This window comes from Gadus morhua, chromosome 18, assembly GCF_902167405.1.
Source record: "Gadus morhua chromosome 18, gadMor3.0, whole genome shotgun sequence".
Lineage (NCBI taxonomy): Eukaryota > Metazoa > Chordata > Actinopteri > Gadiformes > Gadidae > Gadus > Gadus morhua.
The window spans coordinates 1,850,856-1,870,855 of NC_044065.1; the positions used below are offsets into that span (position 1 = coordinate 1,850,856).

The 20,000-nt window shown below is 49.0% G+C and overlaps 1 protein-coding gene across 1 annotated transcript; it reads right to left on the reverse strand.

The window, feature by feature from the left end:
• Window positions 1–6,101: 6,101 nt before the first annotated feature.
• Window positions 6,102–9,957, reverse strand: LOC115531249 (leucine-rich repeat-containing protein 4B). The gene is made up of 2 exons (XM_030340386.1): window positions 9,612–9,957; window positions 6,102–9,428 (listed from the first exon to the last, which is right to left on the reverse strand). The coding sequence occupies exons 1-2, from the start codon at window positions 9,855–9,857 to the stop codon at window positions 7,479–7,481; spliced, it is 2,196 nt and encodes a 731-aa protein (XP_030196246.1). The 5' UTR covers window positions 9,858–9,957; the 3' UTR covers window positions 6,102–7,478.
• Between the last annotated feature and the right edge of the window lie 10,043 nt (window positions 9,958–20,000).

Genomic DNA, 20,000 nt, shown 5'->3' on the forward strand with positions numbered 1-20,000 from the left:
AGCAGTGACATCACCTGACCACAGACTAAACAGGTTGGACAAGTCCCATACACGTTTTGGGATGATACATTTGCTGGACATAAAATAAATTCTGTTTCTAAATAAAGAACATTGATGAATGCAATATGTTAGGTAGTTGCAAATATTTCTCCTTGGTTCAAAGTCAGCGTTTTTAGTTCATTTTCTTTGCATGATCTGTTATTTGCCTTGTAGATTGAAATGCATTATGCTGCTTTTAGTGTGAATGGATTTACTCTCAAATCCATTTAAGTTGACCCCCAAATGGATGTAAGTTACGCAATCAAATGTTAAGCTCATTTGTCAAATTATATATCTCCATCCATAACTGCATTATTATGACAATAATAGAATATACCTTTATCATCACGCTGACCAAACAAAGTCAACGTTATTTTTTATCGGTTATTTTTAATTTAAGCGGTCGCATATACCAATATATTTATCTTGGTCCATCTCCGGCCCTCAGTGCTTCTCATTTTATTGGTGTCTATTAAATGGATTTCAATTGGATGCCACAGAAACTAACAAAAATGTGAATGCATGTCAAATTACATGCAATATATTAACTTTCTTCCACTGTTTATTACCGCCTGTTCACGTTTATTTTAATATAACTATAATATACAACTGGCTAAAATGAAAACATAAATATGTCTTTTGAAAATGTAAATTATACAATTATAATAAATAATATGAGATATTTTGTTTGTATATGGACCGCCAAGTTACAAATGTCCAAGCTTATCATACCGGAAATCTGGTCAACTTAATCTAGCATAGCGAATGTAGGTTCTTCGATTTTATTTTACTATACTTTACTTTATTCCACTTTAATTTTTTTAACAGTGCTTTGTCATTTTTTAAAACTGCTTTGGCAGTTTAGATGTGTGTTTTCCGTGCCAATAAAGCTCTTGAGAATTGAATTCAGACTTCCTGGCGTCGTGGCATTTTATAGGCAGGATCGTTTGGATTGGAGGTCAGGTGATCCAATCAGAAACAGAGGAGGGGGGGGGGGACTCGGGGGAAGACGGAGATACACGTCCACAAAACACAAGTCACTGGCAAAGTACTGCAATACCATAACCGAAGCAGGGCCATACCTTAGAGGAGTGGTTTGATACTTTCACCACATCATATTAACACAAACACCGGCACGCACACACGGTCACACTCACACACACATATAGAGATGCCTTTTCCCTGGCCCTCTGTCTCCCTTCCTCCAACCTTCGACTGATTCAGATTCTCTCTCTCTCTCCCTCCCTCCCCCCCTCTCTCTCTCTCTCTCTCTCCCTCTCTTTCTCTCTCTCTCTCTCTCCCTCCCTCCCTCTCTCTCTCCCTCTCTCTCTCTCTCTCTCTCTCTCTCTCTCTCTCTCTCTCTCTCTCTCTCTCTCTCTCTCTCTCTCTCTCTCTCTCTCTCTCTCTCTCTCTCTCTCTCTATTCCTCCCTCTCTCTCCCTCTGGTTGCTGTTGTGTTTTTTCTTTGTTGAAATAATTGCAGTGATTTTCGCAGTGGTCGTCATAGCAACGCTGAGGCTGATGCATGTTGGCAGGGGAGGGGGAGGGGGGGAGAGAAAGGGAGAGAGAGAGAGAGAGAGAGAGAGAGAGAGAGAGAGAGAGAGAGAGAGAGAGAGAGAGAGAGAGAGAGAGAGACAGAGAGAGGGAGGGAGAGAGGGAGAGAGAGAGAGAGAGAGAGAGAGAGGGGGAGAGAGGGAGAGTGCAGTGCTATTTTAAGATGGCCGTTGTCATGGAAACAGCAGCCTCACTACAAATGGAGACATCCAGAACACATGGATACCCCCCCACACACACACACACATTCTCTCTCAGTCTCACACACACACACACACACACACACACACACACACACACACACACACACACACACACACACACACACACACACAAGCACACACACACACACACACATACACACACACACACACAAACACCTTTGCCCCTAACCCAAACGTTGTATCTTGTCAACTGATTAGAACGTGTGTGTGTGTGTGTGTGTGTGTGTGTGTGTGTGTGTGTGTGTGTGTGTGTGTGTGTGTGTGTGTGTGTGTGTGTGTCTTTGTGTGTGTGTGATGCAGACACTTGGCCTGTGTTTTAATTAACAGTCTCTACGATGCTCCATCTTTCACACGCCACCTCTCTCTCTCTCTCTCTCTCTCTCTCTCTCTCTCTCTCTCTCTCTCTCTCTCTCTCTCTCTCTCTCTCTCTCTCTCTCTCTCTCTCTCTCTCTTCTCTCTCTCTCTCCCCGTCTCTCTCTATCTCTCTCTCTCTCTCTCTCTCTCTCTCTCTCTCTCTCTCTCTCTCTCTCTCTCTCTCTCTCTCTCTCTCTCTCTCTCTCTCTCTCTCTCTCTTGCTCCTATTTTCTCCTCTCCTCTCCCATCCTCTCCTCTCCTCTCTTCTTCTCTCCTCTGTTTCTCTAAAGGACAGAGGTATTTCTACATTTCTCAGTTGCTATAGCAACACTGCAGCAGGAACAGGGGAGAGAGGATGCAGGCGGGCGAGCGCGAGAGACTGAGGGAGAGAAAGAGAGAGAAAGGAGAGGAGAGAAAGAGAGACAGAAAAGAGAGAGAGAGAGAGAGAGAGAGAGAGAGAGAGAGAGAGAGAGAGAGGGGAGGGAGGGGGAGAGGTTTCTCCTAGAGGATGTGGGAACAATGCTAATGCTAATGCTAATGCTAGCTAACAGAAGGGACACACCCCTTCTCTCCTCTCCTCTCTCCTCATCGCACCTCCTCTCTCCTGCGGAGCTCAGAGATCTGGAGGAGGGAGGAGGGGAGGAGGGGTGGAGGAGGAGAGTGGTCTGGGGGGGGGGGGGGGTGTTAACATGGGATAGGTGGTGCTTGGGTGGAGTAAGAGTGTTGGGGTGGGTCAGGTGTGAGGGTGTAGCAGGTGTTGGGCTGAGTTAGGTGCTGGGGTGTAGCTCTGTAGCAGGTGTTGGCCATGCGAGTCACGTCCACGTGTGAATGGCAACGCTGTTCCCATCCACTCTGCCTCGTGCATGACAACCATCACCTCCTCGCTCCTCCCCTGCCCCTCTCCCCCTCTCTCCCCCTGGCCTCCTCCCCTCCCTCCTCCTCTCTCCCCCCCCCTCTCCTCTCTCCTCCACTCTCCTCCTCTTTCCCTCTCTCCTCTCCTCTCTCTTCCCCTCTCCTCTATCCTCTCCTCTTTAGCCTTTTCGCCTCATTATCCTCCTCCTTCCGCTCCTTCTACTAACGCTAAAGAGACACATGCATGCTAAGGTAGCATAGCGTGCTAGTTAACCATATAGAGAGACATGAATGCCTAGCATAGCATTGCACACTAGCTAACCATGAGACACATGTATGCCGTGAAGGCATAGCTTGCCTCCCATATACAGAAACATAGGTTTATCCTGAACTTAAACCTAAACTTGGGTCATAACCTGGTTTCTAGATCCATGGCCCAGTCTTAAAACGTCGGAAATAGTTATGATGCATAATAAATGAACACACTCTCACAGCCCACACAGCCTCCCGTTCGACTTTAGGAGTATTTTTAGGCTCATTTGGGAGCAGACTGTTGAAAGATATTTTAATCCACAAAGACGACTCGAAGTTCCCTTCCCTCGCTATAAACAGGGCTGGTGATAATCACACACACACACACCCACGTACACACACACACACACACACACACACACACACACACACACACACACACACACACACACACACACACACACACACACACACACACACACACACACACACACACACACACATTGTTAAGGTCCTGTCTTCTTCTCTCATTCAATTATCTTTTCCTTGTTGTGGAGGACATCACAGCTTACCTCTGAAGACCAGTAGGTGGCTTGGTCATCTCAATGCAGCACCTCTCTCTCTCTCGCTCTCTCGCTCTCTCGCTCTCTCTCTCTCTCTCTCTCTCTCTCTCTCTCTCTCTCTCTCTCTCTCTCTCTGCCAAAACCTCTTCTGGGGAAACTGTTCGTCCACTTCCTGGAGCACTTCCTCTTGCCTTCGCTCTCATCGTAACTCTCCTATCTCTCTGGTCAACATGTTCCCGATGAGGCCCTCTTTCTGTTGGATCCTCTATGTATGTCTGTCCTGAATGCATTACTACTGCTAGGATGGGAACCATGGAAACACCACAAAGTGATGAAGAGCGTGATGAAGAGTGTACTAGCACGGGTTCCTTGCTCGTTATGCAGCTGACCGCGAGTTCTGACTCCATATGAAACACACCGATACCTGATCCTCCCTGACATATAACCTCGACCCATCTGTGTGTGTGTGTGTGTGTGTGTGTGTGTGTGTGTGTGTGTGTGTGTGTGTGTGTGTGTGTGTGTGTGTGTGTGTGTGTGTGTGTACAAATGCGTGCCTCATAGTTAGTTTTGATGTTTCAAAGGAATATAAGGGTCAAACATAGCTGAGGATCAGTGTCCGTAGTGTGGCATCCCGCCTCCTGCTCCAAGTAAATAAGAGCCACCTACGGATCCCTTGTAGGCACAATACCAGACAAACAGATTGAACAGATCGACCTCCTACACATAAATCATATACCTAGACCCTAACTACCCACCCCAACCCACTCAACAATAACCCTAACCGCCCTAACCCTAACGAGCTCCAACCTAACGATATCCACCCTGACCCAACCTAATGCTAACCCCCTGACCCTAACACACCCTAATGCTAACCCCCTGACCCTAACACACCCTAATGCTAACCCCCTGACCCTAACACACCCTAATGCTAACCCCCTCACCCTAACACACCCTAATGCTAACCCCCTGACCCTAACACACCCAAATGCTAACCCCCTGACCCTAACACACCCTAATGCTAACCCCCTGACCCTAACACACCCTAATGCTAACCCCCTGACCCTAACCCACCCTAATGCTAACCCCCTGACCCTAACACACCCTAATGCTAACCCCCTGACCCTAACACACCCTAATGCTAACCCCCTGACCCTAACACACCCTAATGCTAACCCCCTGACCCTAACACACCCTAATGCTAACCCCCTGACCCTAACACACCCTAATGCTAACCCCCTGACCCTAACACACCCTAATGCTAACCCCCTGACCCTAACACACCCTAATGCTAACCCCCTGACCCTAACCCACCCTAATGCTAACCCCCTTACCCTAACCCTAACCCTAATGCTAACCCCCTGACCCTAACCTACCCTAATGCTAACCCCCTAACCCTAAACCTAACCCACTAATCCTAACCCTAACCCTAACCCACTAACCCTAACCCTGACCCAAATCTAAATCCAGCCATTGTTGTGGTATTTGGGTGAGGACCTATTGGGGAGCAGGCAGGTGTGTCCGCGGCCGGTGGGATCCAGGTGACATCGCGTCCGACCGGCGGGTAGCTAACAGAGGACAACACTTTAAATGCTATTACTCACAGCCATCACCGTCACCATGGTAATTCTGGGATGTAAATCCTGCCACTGAAAGGGCTCATTACTGCAGAGACAGACCATAATAACACCATGACGCAGTCCTTGGATACTTATAGGCTCCTACATATCCAGAGCTCACACATACGTATACGCTCCTATGTATTCAGATACCATGCATACAAACACACTCCTATATATTCAGGTATTAAACATACGTATACAGTCCTATATATTCAGATACCATACATATGTACACTCCGATATATTCAGAAATCATACATATATACAATCCTATCTATCCAGATATCATACAACCGTATATGCTCCTATATAGTCAGATATCATTCATACTTAAATGCTACTGTATTTGGATATTATCCATGCATAAATGTTCCTTTATATCCAGACATCCTACACATATCTACGCTTATATATATTCATATCATACAAATGTATAGGCTCATAGATATCCAGATATCACTCAAACATATAGGGTCCTATGTATCCAGACATTATGCATATTGTATATAGATACATCTCTATGAATCCATATTTCATACATACTCATAGGCCCCACCTCCTCCTCAACTCTGCATAACACCTCGAGTGACTCCTTACTCCTGTGAGGTCAGGGCAACGCCTTCTCCCAGTACGACAAGTCACGACCCAATATATGATTGATTTATTTCACACGTAATGATACATGGCTAGACAACTAAACACATTATATCAAACTAACCAAAATAAAGGAATACATCGCGGGAACGCAAGAAGCGTAAATGGTCTTTTTTAACATATGAAAGTTACACTGTAAAAATGTGAATCTTACAATTGTGGTACAACCAAACATTACTATTATTATTATACTGTACATTTCCATTCGTTCAATCAAGTCGACCAAATAAGGACGTCACATCCTTCCTTGAATACTGCTGGTCCATCCTATGACAGCAAAGAGATCACATTTCTTTCAAAAAGCAAAGTTCTGCCTACTGGTCAGATTCAATAACACACTGTCACCACTTTCTCTGCCCATATAGGTCACTGCGTCAGATGACCTCACGGCGTCTGCTTGTGGAACATCATTTAAACTTTTTCAGTTGCTGGCTTTGAAGGATCGGAGCTTTCATTTCCAAAACCAAGAAGCTGGCTTTTACAAAATACATAATATACTCTCAGAACACAAAAAGTTTGTGATGACTACAGCTGAAGCAACAGACAAAAGTTTGTCAAACAGAGATTTGCGTTTTTACCGTCCTACAACCTAAATGGAGTTCATGTCACTAAGCCAATTCAAAGATTCACGATGAGTGTTGCGATTGAGCCCTTATGTTTCTGAGAAGTAGCCAAACTCAAAACATGTTTCATATATTCTCCCACCCCCCTCGCCGCCCCTGCTTAGTCACAAAGAAACAAACGATACCAGCGCACGTCCACCGCAAAATATCTCTGCATTGGAGCCTGCAATGTTACATATTCAAATGAAAATATATTTATATAATTTGTGTATTTTTCACAGTAGGTTGTACCCGCCTGTCCTTCTGTTATGACGTCATAATTACCATGAACATGGAGCCTACCAGGTGAGTTTGAGACAGATTGGGCCTTGAAAAGAGAAGTTTCTCTACAATGGTGTACCCTAATGTCCTTAGTGTCTCTGGGGAGAATGTCTTTCGTCTGGGCTGGCCAATATTAAACACAGGGAGCTACAGGAAAGGCTATGTTCCCTATTAGAGTACAACTGAGACAGTTGCTTTGGCACAGATTTACATTTTAGCAAAGTCCCGTTAGCTCCGCAGCCACTAGCTTCACTACAGACACAAAGGGGCCGTTGTGACAGTTTTGTGGGGACACTGAGCAGTCTGTGTGTTTGAGTATTGCAGCGTCTCTCCTCTCTTGGTGTGATGTCAATGATTTTCCAACACAGCATCAAACCCCTCTCTGTGTTCCACTCCAGCGCCCCTTCTCTCCGGCGCCGTCTCCGTCTCGCTCACTCTCTCCTTCTCCCCCGCTCTCGAGCTATCCGTCTCGTCCCCGTCTCTTCTAGATCTGAGTCTCCTGGACGTTCTCCTTGGAGTTCCCCTTGAAGAGCAGCGGTTCCATCTGGGGGTTCTGGTTCTGGGCCATGAAGCCCTTGATGGAGCCGTGAAGGCCCATGGTCGGCATGGGCAGGGACATGGCGCTGGGGTTGGTGCCGTTGCCGGAGGTGTTGAGCAGGTTGGACGTGGAGATGGGCACCGAGGTGCAGGAGATGGGGATCTCCTGGATCTGCTGGTTGTTCTTGTTGCTGAGGATCCCGCCGTGTCCCATCCCGTCGCTGCCGATGCTCAGGCCCATCACGTTGTTGTTGAAGTGGTGGGTCTTGTAGTAGTGGTTGAGTGTGTCCGAGCGTCCCACGTTGGGGAGGTTGACCATCTCCGGTTGGTGGATCCTCAGGGTCCCGTCGCCGCCACCGCCGTGCATGGTCGACCCGCCGGAGATGCCGCTGCCCGTGCCGGCGCCGATCTCGTCCTCCACGTTGATGATCTCTATGGCCCGGGCCGGCCCGTGGTGCTTGTGCATCTGGTGCTGCTTCCTCAGCTTGTAGAACACCACCAACATCACCGCCGCCATGAAGGTGATGGCGACGAAGCAACCGATGATGATCTTGGTGGTCTTCATGACGTCGTCGAGCCCCGGTATGTTGGTGACCTCCATAAAGGAGTCTGTGACCGTCTTCTCAGGGCCGACGTTGGCCCGTGGGGGGAGGGAGGACAGCAAGGGGGAGATGGTCACCCCCTCCATCAGTCCGCCCTGACTGGTGGGACTCGGGAACTCGATCAGCGTCTCGTTGATGTACTGCCGGGCCGAGTTCTCCTCCTGCACCGTCTCCACCGACTCCACGGTGACGGTGGTGAAGTAGCTGTAGCTGTTGCTGGGGTCCGACGCCGACACGTTGAGCACGGCCGTGGCGGTGGTGTTCCCGGCCGAGTTGGTCACCATGCAGGTGTACTGGCCCGTGTCCTGCACAGTGACGTTGGTGAAGTTGAGCGTGCCGTCGTGGAGGACCGAGATGCGGACGCGGTACGAGCCGTGGGTCATCAGGGTGCCGTTGGGCGTCAGCCAGTTGACGGAGGTCATGGACGTCCCCGTGCGACACTTGAGCTCGGCCGCCATGCCCTCGGTGACGTTGAGGTCGGTCGGAGCCTCCACGATGACCGGGGCGTAGCAGGTGAAGTGGCTCTGGTCCAGCTCGCCGATGTACCTCCCCTTCAGCCCCGGCGGGGCGTGGCAGCGGGCGCAGCAGGTGGTGTTGCTGGGCACCGTCTCCTTCAGCCACCAGCTCAGCCACAGCACGTCGCAGTTGCACACCCAGGGGTTGTGGTTGAGGTGCACGCGCTCCAGCAGGTGCAGCGGCGTGAACAGGTCGTGGGGCAGCGAGTGCAGCGAGTTGTGCGACAGGTTGAGCTCCTCCAGGTTCTTCAGGTCGTCGAAGGCGTTGCGCTCGATGACAGACACCCTGGAGTGCATGAGCCACAGCTTCTTCAGCGACACCAGCCCCTGGAAGGAGCCGGGCCGTACGATGCCCAGCTGGTTCCCCGACAGCTCCAGCTCCTCCAGGCGGACCAGGGCCGTCAGGTTGGGGATGTCCTTCAGACCACACATGCCCAGGTTGAGGTACCTTAGGTTGACCAGCCCTTCGAAGGCCGCCTCCGAGATGAAGTCCAGCTTCCTGAGTTCCCCCAGGTCCAGACGACGCAGGGACGGGACTCGGTGGAAGGCGAACGCCGGCAGCGTCTCGATGGGGTTGTTCCTCAGCCAGAGCTCCCGCAGCTTGCTCAGGTACTCGAAGGCCTGCGAGGGGACCACGGTCAGCCGGTTGTCGAAGAGCTCCAGGGTGTTGAGGTTGGGGAGGCCGTTGAACGCCCCCACCTCGATCTGCCGGATGTGGTTCTTGGAGAGCTGGAGGATCTCCAGGTGACGCAGGTGTTTGAACGTGTCCGACTTGATCACCTGGCAGGTGCAAACACAAACACGTTGCATCGTTATTTCAGCCTCACGTCTTCATGTCTCGACGTCGTCACGACATCATGACACCATGACGTCCCTCATCGTCAGCGTCAGACATTATGTGAATATATTCTAGGCCATTCCCAACACAGTACATGAGCCACAGAACAGAAAACGGATCGGTACCTGGATGGAGTTCTCCTGGAGGTTGAGGTATCGTGTGTTCTCTGAGATGCTCTCCGGCACCTGGTCTAAGGTCTTCCTGGTGCAGATGACCCGGCTGGCCTGATTAGAGCAGGTGCAGGGGGAGGGGCACGGGGGGGCGGCGCCCGCCAGCTGAGCGCCATAGGGGTGGAACCACAACAAGAGCTGGACCAACCACGGGAGGAGGGGGGAGGGGCCACCGGGCCTGGTCACCATGGCAACACGCATGGCACCTGAGGCATGACCCACAGCCCTTTCTCGATGAAAAGACGGGACAAGTCCCCCGGTCAACCAGGAAACCAGATGTTTACGGTGAGAGGGGTGGGGGTGGGGGGGGCTGGGGGGTGAGGAGGGGGAGGGGGAGGGGGTGGGGGGGGGGGGGAGGGGGGTCTCTACGTGATGAACAGGTTCCTGGACAGCTCGCCCTCTACATGTCTTCTGTTCCCATGGCAACCGTCGTTAAGATAGAAACCATTTGGGGGTTTTAGGGACGGGTCGGGTCTGTGTTCCTGGAGGCAGGAGAGAGACAGGCAGACAGACAGGCAGAGAGACAGACAGACAGGCAGGCAGAGAGAGGTTGCATGAGTACTCTTTAGAGACAGGTACCACTGTTTCATGCGTTGAGCCGTTTTGTGGCTCCACCACTGGGTTACCTGAACCACCGCAATCAGACATTTCTGTATTCATTGTCATTATTGTCATTGGAGAAATACTGTGGAAAAATACTGACTGAAAAGAAGCGGATGCTGATACTGTAAGTGGCATTAGTTCCCGGACTCCTTTAGTCTAAATGTAGGAAGCATCAAAAGAAAAGGAAAACACAACAGTTGACTTAATAATAGAAAGGAGCCTACATATTTGATTGTGAAGTACATAAGCAACAGTATTATGTAACCCAGACGGTGGGATGGCTCCAGACTGAGAACTGTGTTTGCGCTGACATAAATGCAAAAGAAATCGGCACCTTGAGCCCGCACATCAGCACTGTGAACACACACATCAGCACAGTGCACACACACACATAAACATAGTGCACCTCACACAGACCTAAGCATGGCTTCTGGATACAATTCTTCTCCACTAGAACTCCTTCCATCCAGATACATTTTCATACAAATACACTTCATATAGATACACGTGTTGTGGTATGTCTATCTATATATTCAGTTTAGGAATTGAAGAAATAGAAAAACAAATAGTACATACAGTCCAAATCCCACGGAGTTTGAACTCCAATGCATACATAACGAAGGTCAGTCGAAGCAGTTTTTTATACAGTCTATAAAATACACATACACCTTCATTGCAGCCCCAGTCGCCGCACCGTTTTAGACCTGCTTTGTAACCTGTACAGCTAGCGGTACACAATTCCTAACAGCAATTAAGACTTCTCATTGAGCGAGACTTGGTTGGCCACAATAACTAACAGACCGGGATCAAGCGTTGGGTAAAGACTCAAGTTTCATTCCCCTGGAGGGATCCTTTCCTTAACGTTGGAATATAATCGGAGCCTGTCAGTGCCGAAAACAAGGACTTTTAGAGGTCACGCATTGACAGGGCGCTATCGCCCGAAGGATTACATTGCAGCCCCGTATTTGCGGATCTCGACTGCAGAATCCTCGCTCATTACTGGACCGATCTCACAAATTGTTGTCTCCGTTAGTCAATTGGACCAAAAAGTATCGGGAAATAGGGTCCAGGGCGACAGATGACTATGTTTTCCTTTAAGGTGACGTGAAAGAATAAATCAGGCAGCCCTGCAGTGAACCGTGGCGTTCTGCTCGAGTCCCAGCGCTGATCCTGGTGAACGTGGGGTATGCAGTAGTGTGAATCCAGATGAAAGGTTAGGGGGAGGTTAACCCTAACGTCGCGGTTGATCGCCCTCACTTAACAGGGAATGCGTGCATGAGGAAAGTGAGTGATGCAGAAGATGGATTTCTGTGTTGTATATGTGGTAGAAATGTATGTGGTCTGCGATTATTTGATTTGAATTGTGTCTTCTTTCACTGGGACCTTTTTGTGTTCTGTGAGCTGGTTAGCCGTTCTTTTGTGTTCGGCCTCCGCTAGGTGGAGAGCTAGTTGAGCTATTTGATTAGCCATCCGGTTAATTGCGCATTTATTTATTCTGTTTTACAGGAACCATTGGTTAAACCTCTGTATCAACAACAATCAGAGCTGTTCCTGTGTCTGTGTCTACTCCCTAACTGCACTGGATAAAGTGGTCGCGGCAATTATTTATCGCAATCGTCAGTAATTTCATTATGTGTCGGAAACATGAGTACAAAACGATTTGAGATTACATTATTTTTTGTAATCGTTTACGGCCTGTTTTCGAGTACTCGTCTACTTGAGCACACGTTTGCGCCCCTAATGCAGTTACACGTTGTCTTCTATCTTGCCTTGTTTTGATTGGATGCACGCCGAGAAAATTCCACAACCCGCCTGGCTGTGTCGTCATTCAACTCTGAATGGAGCAACGTCCTCCAATCATCATCCTGGCTCTGTTCTGCAGCCTGGCTCTGTCCTACAGACTGGTTCAGTCCCACAGCTAGGCTGGTTCTGTCCTACAGACTGGTTCAGTCCCACCGCTAGGCTGGTTTAGTCCTACCGCCTGGTTCAGTTCGAACAGCTAGACTGGTTCTGTCCTACCGCCTGGTTCAGTCCCACAGCTAGGCTGGTTTAGTCCTACCGCCTGGTTCAGTTCGAACAGCTAGACTGGTTCTGTCCTACGGCTAGACTGGTTCTGTCCTACAGCCTGGTTCTGTGCAGCTATACTAATTCTGTATTGACTTCAGACCAGAGACCAGACACTAGAGATTAGAGACACTACAGTCTAGAGACCAGACACTAGAGACTAGAGAGACTACAGTCTAGTGACCAGACACTAGAGATTAGAGACACTAGAGATCGGAGACCAGAGACTAGAGATTAGAGAGACTACAGTCTAGAGACCAGACACTAAAGATTAGAGAGACTACAGTCTAGAGACCAGACACTAGAGATTAGAGAGACTACAGTCTAGAGACCAGACACTAGAGATTAGAGACACTACAGTCTAGAGACCAGACACTAGAGATTAGAGAGACTACAGTCTAGAGACCAGACACTAGAGATTAGAGAGACTACAGTCTAGAGACCAGACACTAGAGATTAGGGAGACTACTGTCTAGAGACCAGAGACTAGAGATTAGAGAGACTAGAGTCTAGAGACCAGACACTAGAGATTAGAGAGACTACAGTCTAGAGACCAGACACTAGAGATTAGAGAGACTAGAGTCTAGAGACCAGAGACTAGAGATTAGAGAGACTACCGTCTAGAGACCAGAGACTAGAGATTAGAGAGACTACAGTCTAGAGACCATACACTAGAGATTAGAGAGACTACAGTCTAGAGACCAGAGACTAGAGATTAGAGAGACTACAGTCTAGAGACCAGACACTAGAGATTAGAGAGACTAGAGTCTAGAGACCAGACACTAGAAATTAGAGAGACTACAGTCTAGAGACCAGAGACTACAGATTAGAGAGACTAGAGTCTAGAGACCAGAGACTAGAGATTAGAGAGACTACATTCTAGAGACCAGACACTAGAGGATAGGGCCCGGAGGCTAGAGGCAAACGGCTAGAGACAAGAGACCAGAGACGGCAGACTACAAACTACTTCTCCCATGGTGCCTCTGGGCTCGCTGGTGAGTCAGCTGACATTTGGTTCAGATCAGTTTGTGATGGACGTCAGTTACATAAAATCACGGTTCTCTAGAACAGGGTTCTATGTGCGATCTATCAAATGGTTCTATGTAATAGGGTTATACATATAGTATTTCTAAAAAACACATGTAACATGGTTGGTTCTATATAGCAGCATTCTATAATGCAGTTCTATATAACACGGTTTCATACATATAACAAGCTCTATCAGTGGGTTCTATATAACATGGTTGGTTCTATATAGTGCAGTTCTACACTCTGTCTCCTCCTGTGCAGCATGCGCTCCTAGAAACACCGTCGCTATGACAACGGGCTCACTCACCATCTTGTGGCTGACTGGCCTGCGTCTCTCCCTTCCCCCCCCCCCCCCCCCCCCCCCCCTTCTCTCCTCTCTCCTTTCCTCCTCCTCTCCTCTCTCCTCTACCCATTCTCTCCTCCTCTCCTCTTTCCCTACCCCATCATCTCCTCTCCTCCTGCACCCTTCTCCCCCCCCTCTTCTCTCCTCCTCTCTTCCTCTCCTCTCCTCCACTCTCCTCTCCTCTATCCTTAACCTATGTTAATTATGCATTCAGAATAATGTAGCGTTAGTAAAGCATTCTGTGTCCTACGAGTGGTGAAGTATGCAGTATTAACAAAGTATTATGCGTTGTATTCATGGAGTATTCCGTGTTGTGTCTTTGTGCTATCGTGTGTTTGTGTGTTAATGCAGTAGCGTGTGTAGCATTCACGCAGTAGTCGTGTATCAACATGTATTACCGCAGTAGTCGTGTATCAACATGTATTACCGCAGTAGTCGTGTATCAACATGTATTACTGCAGTTGTCGTGTATCAACATGTATTACTGCAGTATTCATGAACACAGGGCCACCATCAGGTGATGAATACTCCAGCTGGAACGAAGGCTCTGATTGGTTATTCAATATCTTAAAGCAGCCCACATTAACACACACACACGCGCTATCAAATGCACACATTATCACTGACACACACACACACACACACACACACACACACACATAAACACACACACACGCACACAGAGACTAGACTGTGTAATTGTCCCTCAGGTATCATAAGGTTCATAAACAGCCCGATAGCACTTCCACTAAGTGGAGTTTGTCTGAGTGTAACACAGGGCTGTCTGTCTGTCTTCAGGACCACAGGGCTGTCTGTCTGTCTTCAGGACCACAGGGCTGTCTGTCTGTCTTCAGGACCACAGGGCCGTCTGTCTGTCTTCAGGACCACAGGGCCGTCTGTCTGTCTTCAGGACCACAGGGCTGTCTGTCTGTCTGTCTGTCTTCAGGACCACAGGGCTGTCTGTCTGTCTTCAGGACCACAGGGCCGTCCGTCTGTCTGTCTGTCTTCAGGACCACAGGGCTGTCTGTCTGTCTTCAGGACCACAGGGCCGTCTGTCTGTCTTCAGGACCACAGGCTTCAGCCGCTAGACACAAGTCCACACCACGTACACAAGACGCACACAAGACACCCACAACACAACACAACACAACACACACACCACACGTCCACAACACAACACACACACAACACGTCGACAACACAACACGTCCACAAGACATCCATTACACGTCCACAACACAAACACAACACAACACGTTCACAACACGTCCATAACACAACACAACACTTGCACAACACAACACGTCCACAACACAACACGTCGACAACGCAACACGTCCACAACACAACGCGTCCACAACACAACGCGTCCACAACACAACGCGTCCACAACACAACGCGTCCACAACACAACGCGTCCACAACACAACACGTCCACAACACAACGCGTCCACAACACAACACGTCCACAACACAACACGTCCACAACACAACGCGTCCACAACACAACACGTCCACAACACAACGCGTCCACAACACAACGCGTCCACAACACAACACGTCCACAACACAAGAAGTCGACAACACAACACGTCCACAACACAACAAGTCGACAACACAACATGTCCACAACACAACACGTCCACAACACAACACGTGCACAACACAACGCGTCCACACCACTGATCTTCTTCCAGACGCCTGGTGAAGGCCAGTGACCCTCAGAACATTCCCAGGACGTTGTGGTGGGGATGTAAACATGTGGAAACGCTGGAATTCAATAATGCATGTTAATATTTTTATTGATCCGTACATTACTATGATGTAAATATCCTTAAAAATCGACATAGCCATTGATTCATTGAAAGGATTCCACAGATAGTCTCTCCTCCAATCAGAGTCCCCTCCCAGACGAGCTTCTGCCTGAGATGCGTGCCGATTGGTCGGCTCCAGAATGGAGGTGTGGTTCCCTTGGCACGTGACCTCTGATCCCGACACACACATTGAGTGTTGTGTTGGTTCATACGCACGCACATGCATATATACACTAACGAACACACAAACATACACACACATACACACCCACAGATACACACAAACACTCATCTCATCATCCTGTGGGGAGGAGGTGATTAGGAGACCTTGAATGCAGTGCTGACCTCTGACCCCTCTGCACGCGAATCCCCATTGACCTTCTGGCTACCTCTCTCTCTCTCTCTCTCCCTCCCTCTCTTTCTCTCTCTCCCCCTCTCTCTCTCTCCCCCTCTCTCTCTCTCTCTCTCTCTCTCTCTCTCTCTCTCTCTCTCTCTCTCTCTCTCTCTCTCTCTCTCTCTCTCGTCCTATGGAGAGGGAGGACTAGAGGTGGAGCACCATGAGAATAGTGCAGACAAGGGTTTCTAACAACCCCCCCAAAAAAAAACACAATTTCCATGTGTCTGTGGAACTAAACCGCACACTCAGAAAACTACGAGCACATGGAAATGGCGTTCCCCCTTCCACGAAACTGCTGTGTGCGTTGACAGGCGTGACCCAGCTCCGACCGGACCCACTTTGGCCGAGCTATAGTTTAAGAATTGCTGCTCTAGAGTGTCTAACTAAGGTTATGGGTTTGATCACCGAGGAAGAGAGAGAGATGCAGAGAGCTGAGGGCAGGACGGCCTGTCCCCGACCTGCTCTCAGATCCACTCAGGGACCGAGGCGTGAGGAGTGGAAGGTGAAGGGGTGAGGGGGGAGGAGTTTGGGTGAGGCGTGGAAGGTAAGGAGTGGACGGGTGAGAGGTGAAGGGTGAGGAGTGGAAGGTGAGGAATGAAGGGCTGAGGAGTGAAGGGGTGAGGAGTGAAGGGGTGAGGAGTGGAAGGTGATGAATGAAGGGCTGAGGAGTGAAGGGGTGAGGAGTGAAGGGGTGAGGAGTGAAGGGGTGAGGAGTGAAGGGTGAGGAGTGGAAGGTGAGGAATGAAGGGCTGAGGAGTGAAGGGGTGAGGAGTGAAGGGGTGAGGAGTGAAGGGGTGAGGAGTGAAGGGCTGAGGAGTGAAGGGGTGAGGAGTGAGGAGTGAAGGGGTGAGGAGTGAAGGGGTGAGAAGTGAAGGGGTGAGGAATGAAGGGCTGAGGAGTGAAGGGGTGAGAAGTGAAGGGGTGAGGAGTGAAGGGCTGAGGAGTGAAGGGCTGAGGAGTGAGGAGTGAAGGGGTGAGGAGTGAAGGGGTGAGGAGTGAATGGGTGAGGAGTGAAGGGGTGAGGAGTGAAGGGGTGAGGAGTGAAGGGGTGAGGAGTGAATGGGTGAGGAAGGGGCTACAGCTTCTCTCTCTATCTGAATGTCTCAGGTGATCACAGCGGGGGGGGGGGGGGGGGGGGGGGGGGGGGGGGGTATTGATTATCGATCAACCGGGAGAAAGCGCCCAGTCGTGAAAGGACGGATGAGCCGCAAGCTGCTGACCAACGGCTCCAAAGCGGCCGGCGAGTCCAACGCACACGCTGCCATTACCCTCGCCTCCATCACACACGCTTGATTCCCAACAGCCTAATCGTTATGCTTTGCCTTCAGCCAGAACGGCTTGTTTTGGTCCAGCCCTCACATTTCTTGGTGTGCCTATATAGTTAAGAGCTGATGTATTGACATTGTTAGGCTCTACAAAGCCGGGAGAGCTGATCCATCTTTTAATGTGTGTCCTTAGAGAAGGTGGGGCTGCTGTGACCACATTATGTATCTATTGTCGGATTTAAATAACCTATCTACAGAGGACTCGGGTAAAGGACTCGGGTAAAGCTGATCTATTACCATTATGAGCACCAGAGCAGCGGAGTCGGTGCATAAACGTAATGCATCTACAGAACGTTCTTGCGGAGGTGATTTATCTACGTTATATCTGCCTGCCGGTGTATTTACGTTGCTACGTATCTATCTGCTTTTGGATTTACATTGTTATGTATCTATCTGCTCGTGTATTTACGGTGTTATGTATCTATCTACTGATGTGCATTCGTGTTGCTTTATATCCATCTCCTGATGTGTATTGAAATTGTTATGTATCTATCTACTGATGTGTATCTACATGTAACAATCTACTGATGCATATTTAAATTACTATGTATCAATCTACTGATGTATTTAGATTTCTATGTATATATCAGTGATGTATCACCATGTGTATGTAGTAGGTGGTAGAGCTGCTGTTTTACATTGTCATGTGCGTATGTATTGACATGTAAATGATGCATTTGCATCATGTTTCTACTGACGTATTGACATACATCTACTGATGTATCTACAGATGTATCATCTGATGTACTATTTACTGATGTATCTTCTATACATCAGTAAATAGTAAGTATTCACATGTATCAACGGATGTGACTGATGTATTTACATGTTAAGCCAGTCTTTTCACCAGTTTAAGAGTTCTCTTCTCAATCATTCGCATACAAGCTGCAACTGTTGTCCACATGCTTGATTTTTTGTTTTGTTTTGTGCGTTTATTTGTTTCTTTCCTTTTCTGTGTCTGTGTGTACATGAATGACCCTAACTGTAACTGTTTATTGTCTAATAACTAATGGTTGGTATGATTTGGGTGGTTTTGGTGTGAGGGAGAGCTTATGTCTGTCTGTATGTTTGTAATGTATGTTTTCTTTTTTGTGAGGTTGCCTCGAAAACTAGATGATCCATCTCAACGGATTTCCGTTGAAATTGAAATCTATCAACTGATGTAGGTACATGTTTCTACTGATGTATCTACAGACGTTTTTACATGTATGATGTATCTTCTGATGTATTCATATGTATCAACCGATGTAGGCCTAAATACATGTTTCTGCGGAAGTATCTGCATGCGTCTACTGACGTTGACTTTTATCAACTGATTTATTCACATGCATCTGTGTCTACATGTATCCCCTGATTTATTTACGTGTATACACCGACGCATTTTCACATGCATCTCCTGATGTATTTACATTCGCCACACAAAGACACACAGGTGCGGCGGAGGCCAACGTCGGCTACTGTAACTATGACAACAGCAAATGGATTCAGGACGTGGGAATCAGGGAGCGCGAGGCGCAATCCACCAGCAGAAAAAAATAAAAAAAACCTGTTAGCTTCAAAATGGGTGCCAAGTCTTTTTCCTTCCTTTTTGTTTTCCAAAATAACACCATGACACGTGTTTAAATAGTATCATCCCTTTTTTTTTTTTTTTTTGGGGGGGGGGGGGGGGGGGGGGGGAGGGGGGAAGATCTACCTCGGTATGAAAAAAAAAAATCAGTGCTCGAGCGTGTGAGGAAGATGAGGAGACGGAGCTGCAGTGGCGGGGTGGCAGTGTGTCTCTACAACAGAACGGCCTATTCATGGCTGCAGCTGCGACTACGGCGCACCTAGTGCACGCCGTGTCCATCCTGAACAGGGCCCTCTCTGCACGGGCAGCAGCAGCATCACAAAATGGCTTGCGCCCCCCCCCCCCCCCCCCCCCCCCCCCCCCCCCCCCCCCCCCCAGTCTCCTGCACCCCGATAACATCATAAGTAGCGTCGTCTGACTTAAGGACTCATGGAACGGCGTCTGACCGCGAAGCTTACATAACCAATCACATTTCGACGACGATCGATACGGGAACCTTGACAGAAACCACATCCCGCCGTATCATGCCCTGTCGTTTTAACGCAGGCTAATAAAAGGGCCAATCTACATGTGCGGTGTTAAAAGTCCGCCGTCACCACAGCTTTCTGCATTCATACGTGAATCTGAGAGAGAGAAAAAGGCAATAATTACGACCGCCATTCCCCCCCATCCTCTGCGTGCCCACTGGAGGTTACCTGGACGTCTCGATGGACGAGCTGCTTTTTCTCTCTCCTCGCCTCCGTCTTCCAGCCTCGCTATCTGTCTCCCCTTCCCTCGAATCAATGCGCTGCTATCCTCGCCGTCTCGGTGTAATCCGCAGCGCCAACGCGGTGACGACAGGTTGGGGTTGAAAACCTCGCGGACAGCCAACACGTCCGAGCGGAGGAGAGCGTGGAGAACCGAGGAGAGAGGTCGTTGTTTCATTCACGAGCGGCGGCGGCTTGCATCCGAGCGCATTCTTCTCTCTTTCATCCTTGGAGACGCGCGCAGGCATCGAACGCGACGGCGCCTGCTGGGCAGTGCGCGCGGCGTTTACGCACATTCCGCATCCTCCTCTCTGAATCTCACTAAGGAGAGCATGATGACTTGAGATGACGGAGCGCTCGTGGAGGGGTCTCGGGACCCTCAGACACCTAAAATACCGCACGGAGATTTCACCTTTTATTATCTTCTGAATCACGGCAGACTTCTAGAGAACCGCT